The sequence below is a fragment of the Conger conger genome, chromosome 12 (genome assembly GCF_963514075.1).
Source record: "Conger conger chromosome 12, fConCon1.1, whole genome shotgun sequence".
Taxonomy (NCBI): Eukaryota; Metazoa; Chordata; class Actinopteri; order Anguilliformes; family Congridae; genus Conger; species Conger conger.
Window position 1 is genome coordinate 42,768,883 of NC_083771.1, and position 5,345 is coordinate 42,774,227.

A 5,345-nucleotide genomic window follows, 5' to 3' on the forward strand; every position below is an offset into this window, starting at 1 on the left:
TAAAGTGTAAATAATTTATTCACAGAAACTGTATTGAACCGTGTTTATCAATGACTGTTACAATACTCTTCTCCTGCATGTAATACAGTCATCACTAATCTTGGCATCAAGATTACAACTTTAAAAAACCATTCTACACTGACCCCAAATGTTTACTGACTGAAAATACTAATAGCCAGTGAATGAATAGTTGTACATTCAATATATTACGACTATATTTTACAGGGAGTCTTAATAATAAGACTGAGCGATGTCTGAATGCGTTTTATCAGCACAGACAACAAAAAGATAGACATGATGTCTGACATATTTTATAAAATATTTATATTTTCTGTCTCTTTTTGGTCATGGAATGAGTCAAATGGCACATATAGCATAGCCACGAGTTATTCATTTAAATTAAACGGGAGACAGAAACACAGAAAATAAAATCAGCATACACAAGTTCATTCAGTACCACATTGGAAAAGAGATAAGTGCAAGGAAAAGCCTTGATATAAAATGTAAATGCAACACATTGATAATTCTGTTTAAATACCAGACTTGCATTAAAATATTACTTTAGTTAATTTTTTTTTTTTTTTTTTTACATACACATCTTCCTTGAAGTTGTCAACATTTCTTTGCTCTATATACACAACCAGATACGGGGAGAACACTTAACAGAGCGGGAGTATATATTTGGTAGGACCACATTAAAGAAGAAAGGTGAGAAATGTTCCTTTGACTTTGGAGGAGTCCGTGATGTCAGAACGCTAGTCTCTTTCAGGCATCCTCTCCCTGATGGCCCTCACCCACAATGCAACAGTCAGCTGGTTTTTTTTGGCTCAGGTGGTCCCTCCTCACTGGATCCAGATGGTGTTTCCCCTCTCGGGCCGCCGCGGGTCGGCCGTCAGCTCCCCGAAGGTGGAGAAGAACTGCTCCATCTCCTTCTGCAGCATGTCGTTCCTCCTCTCCGCGTCCTCCTTCGCCCGCTCCGCGTTCCTCAGCTTTATCTCCACCATGGTGTACTTCTTCCTCTCCTGGTCCAGCTCGTCGTGGAGGTTCACCATCTCCGTCTCCAGCTCCAGGTTCCTGTGCTCCAGACTGCAGAGAGAGGGAGAGAGGGAGAGAGAGAGAGAGGGAGAGAGGGAGAGAGAGAGAGAGAGAGAGAGAGAGAGAGAGAGAGAGAGAGAAATGGTCGTCAAGGATGGTTGGGTCCAATCTGTGAGGGAGGTTTACCCAGCCCTAGCAGGCCAACACAACTCTGTTAGTCCACACCTCCATACAGCCACTACATCCGTCATAATGTCTCACTTCATTGAAGATTTCAGACATTTCACAGCAAAAATAGATCCACTCTGTTTTCATTTTCTTCTCTTTTTTTAACAACATGAGATTCTGCATAAAGTAACACCAAAACGATTGTTGTAGGTAGCTTTTGGGAGTTCTCTTCTGACACTTATCTAAGATTTTCAATATTTTTTTAATTTACTGCATATTTACACACAATATTCACTGTTCTGAAGCAAAGACGCAAAGTGACTGGATTTTAGCACTTCTGGTAGAACAAGCAGCACAGTTCAGTAAACGCCATTGTTATTAGCACTATGTTATTATGGTGAGAAAGGTCAGATGAAATGAAGAAGCATTAATCACATTGGGACGTTAAAATGTGCTCTGCGTTACTATGTGTAAATTGAATGTGCTTGGGAAAGACCTGATCACTTATAAAGTGACTTTCTTTATATGTTCACTTGTTAATCTGATGGAATTCAGAGACAAAAGGACCAGTAATGGAGTTCTTTGCAAAGTGCATGAAGGAGAATGAGTGATTATGTGTTGAGCAAGGAGTGAGGACTTTTTCTTTCTTCTGTTTATTGGGTTCTTGTTCTTTCATGTTCTGGTTTTGTTGCAGGTGACATGGGGTCAGTACTGTTTGGGGAAACAAATCTATTGCCCTTTGTTTAAAGTTTATTAAATAAAGGGTAAATAAAGTTTCTCTCTCACTCTCTCTCTCTCTCTCTCTCACACACATTCTCTCTCTCTCTCTCTCTCTCTCTCTCTCTCTCTCTCTCTCTCTCACACACACACATTCTCTCTTTCTCTCTCATACACACATTCTCTCTTTCTCTCACACACACACATTATCTCTCTCTCTCCTCTCTCTCACACACACACATTCTCTCTCTCTCTCTCTCTCTCTCTCTCTCTCTCTCACACACACACACACACATTATCTCTCTCTCTCACACACACACACACACACACACACATTATCTCTCTCTCTCACACACACACACACATTCTCTCTCTCACACACGCACACACACATTCTCTCACACACACACACATTCTCTCACACTCTCACACACACACATTATCTCTCTCTCTCACACACACACACACACACACACTCTCACACACACACACACACACACTCTCTCTCTCACGCACACACACACACACACATACATTCTCACACACACACACACACACACACACACACACTCTCTCTCACACACACACACACACACACACACACACACACATTCTCTCTCTCTCTCACACACACACACACACACACATTCTCTCTCTCATACACACACACACACACACTCACACACACACACACTCTCTCTCTCGGTGTGCGTTACCTCTTTATCCGGGCCTCGTACTCGCTCTTCTGTTTGTGCATCTCCTGCTTCAGGCTGGCCACCAGGCTGTAGAGGGCGCTGTGGCCCCCGGCGCCGCTGTTCACCGCCAGCGTCTCGCTGTGGTCGCTGCCGCTGGCGGCCCTGCTGCCCCGCCCGCCGCTGCTCCGGCGGTCCGGCTCCCCCTGCTGGCCGGGGGCCTCCGGCGCGGGCGCGTCCAGAACGGGGTCCTCGAACTGGCCCCCGAAGAAGTCCTGCTCGGGGCAGGTGGTGGTGGAGGAGCGGCAGGAGGTGGAGTTGTCCGGGAGGGAGATCTCGCAGGAGGAGGTGGACCAGGTGGCGCTGTCCACGCTCTGCTTGTCCTCGCAGACGCCGCCGCCGCCGCCGCCGGGCGCGGGGAGGTGCTGCTGCACGTTGTCGTAGGTGGAGAGGCGGTTCTGCGGGGCGGCCTCCCCCGGGCAGTCCCTGGGCTTGCTGTCCCGCAGCGTCACGTAGCCGTTGGGCAGCCACAGCCCGCTGCGGCCGCTCAGGCTCCCGTTCACCACGTCGGTGCTGGACACGCCCAGGCGCACGCCGCCGTTGGGCACCCCGCTGGTGCCCATCTTGGTGCCCGTGGGGCCCTTGAGCGAGGCGGCGCGGCGGGCCTGGGGCCCCGCGGCGGCCGGCAGGCTCTGGCTCTTCTCCGGGCCCTCGGCCGAGGAGCTGCTGAAGGAGCCGTTGGTGACGATGCCGCTGCCCTTGCTGAAGGCCGGGTTCTTCTTGACCGTGAGCGGGGGGCTCCGCGCCAGCTCCGGCTTCCCGCCCAGGCCGGCGCGCGGGCTGCCCGGCCGCTGCCCGGGGGAGCCGTTGTCCAGGGCCCCGCGGCAGGGCGACTCGGGCGTCTCCCAGGAGCACTGGCGCGCGCCCGCCGGGTTGTTGTTCTGCCGGTTCTGCAGCTGGCCCGCCGTGGGCTTCCTGTGCACCTCGTTGTTGTTGTTGCACACCTCCGGGGCCGTGGGGCTCTCCTCGTCTTTGGGGAAGAGGACGTCGTGGCTCCCGATCACGACCGACATCAGCTGCTGCACCAGCACAGTACCTGCAGGAACACACACTCATTCAGCTGCTCTACAGCGCAGTACCTGCAGGAACACACACTCATTCAGCTGCTCTACAGCACAGTACCTGCAGGAACACACACTCATTCAGCTGCTGCACCAGCACAGGACCTGCAGGAACACACACTCATTCAGCTGCTCTACAGCACAGTACCTGCAGGAACACACACTCATTCAGCTGCTCTACAGCACAGTACCTGCAGGAACACACACTCATTCAGCTGCTCTACCAGCACAGTACCTGCAGGAACACACACTCATTCAGCTGCTCTACAGCACAGTACCTGCAGGAACACACACTCATTCAGCTGCTCTACAGCACAGTACCTGCAGGAACACACACTCATTCAGCTGCTCTACAGCACAGTACCTGCAGGAACACACACTCATTCAGCTGCTCTACAGCACAGTACCTGCAGGAACACACACTCATTCAGCTGCTCTACAGCACAGTACCTGCAGGAACACACACTCATTCAGCTGCTCTACCAGCACAGTACCTGCAGGAACACACACTCATTCAGCTGCTCGCCAGCACAGTACCTGCAGGAACACACACTCATTCAGCTGCAGGCCAGCGCAGTACCTGCAGGAACACACACTCATTCAGCTGCTCTACAGCACAGTACCTGCAGGAACACACACTCATTCAGCTGCTCTACAGCACAGTACCTGCAGGAACACACACTCATTCAGCTGCTCTACAGCACAGTACCTGCAGGAACACACACTCATTCAGCTGGCTGCTCTACAGCACAGTACCTGCAGGAACACACACTCATTCAGCTGCTCTACAGCACAGTACCTGCAGGAACACACACTCATTCAGCCTCCAGCTGGGACCAGTCACCAGGATGCTGTTACAGCATGGAAATGGTCTGCATTTACATAGCGCCTTTATCCAAAGTGCTGCACAACTGATGCTTCACACACACACACACACACACACACACACACACACACACAGACACACAGACACACACACACACACACACACACACACACACACACACACACACGACATCGCGACATGGCTGAGGCATTAAGAGTAGTCGTCTGGCAGTCGGAGGGTTGCCGGTTCGATCCCCCGCCTGGGCTGTGTCGAAGTGTCCCTGAGCAAGACACCGAACCCCCAAATGCTCCTGACAAGCTGGTCAGTGCTGTACAGCTCTTTGGATAAAGGCACTATATAAATGCCAACCATTTACCATTTACCATGCAAGGCACCAACCAGCTCGTCAGGAGCGATCGGGGGTTGGGTGTCTTGCTCAGGGACACTTTGACACAGCCTCCGATTGCCAGATGACAGCTCTTACCTCCTGAGCCAATGTCACCCCTGTCACAGAGACACCCCTTCATTTATAATGTACAAGACATTCACAGCCCTTCTGAGACATGAGGGAATCTTACAATGAAATGCATCGCTCCTTCGTGAGTCTTAGATACAGAGAAAGGAAAAAGGCCTACCTTCCATGATCGCTACAGGGTCTTCGACCTTAGGTCTGAGAATATTGGGCCCAAAGACAGTGGCCAGGTTCTGCACACTCATTTTATTCACACCTGAATAGGACTGGACTTCATCGAGAAACCTACGGACCAGAATCACAATCGGAATCAG

At 50.9% G+C, this 5,345-nt stretch overlaps 1 protein-coding gene across 4 annotated transcripts in view; it reads right to left on the minus strand.

The window, feature by feature from the left end:
* The window catches only part of arhgap24 (Rho GTPase activating protein 24), a 103,968-nt gene continuing 98,623 nt past the window's right edge, over positions 1–5,345 (minus strand). For all 4 annotated transcript variants that reach the window (XM_061215672.1, XM_061215673.1, XM_061215674.1 and 1 more), the window contains 3 exons: positions 5,195–5,316; positions 2,637–3,708; positions 1–1,086 (listed from right to left, as the gene is read on the minus strand). In XM_061215672.1, the coding sequence (XP_061071656.1) occupies positions 843–1,086; positions 2,637–3,708; positions 5,195–5,316 (1,438 nt within the window). In that variant the 3' untranslated portion in view covers positions 1–842. The remainder of the gene's footprint in view (positions 1,087–2,636; positions 3,709–5,194; positions 5,317–5,345) is intronic.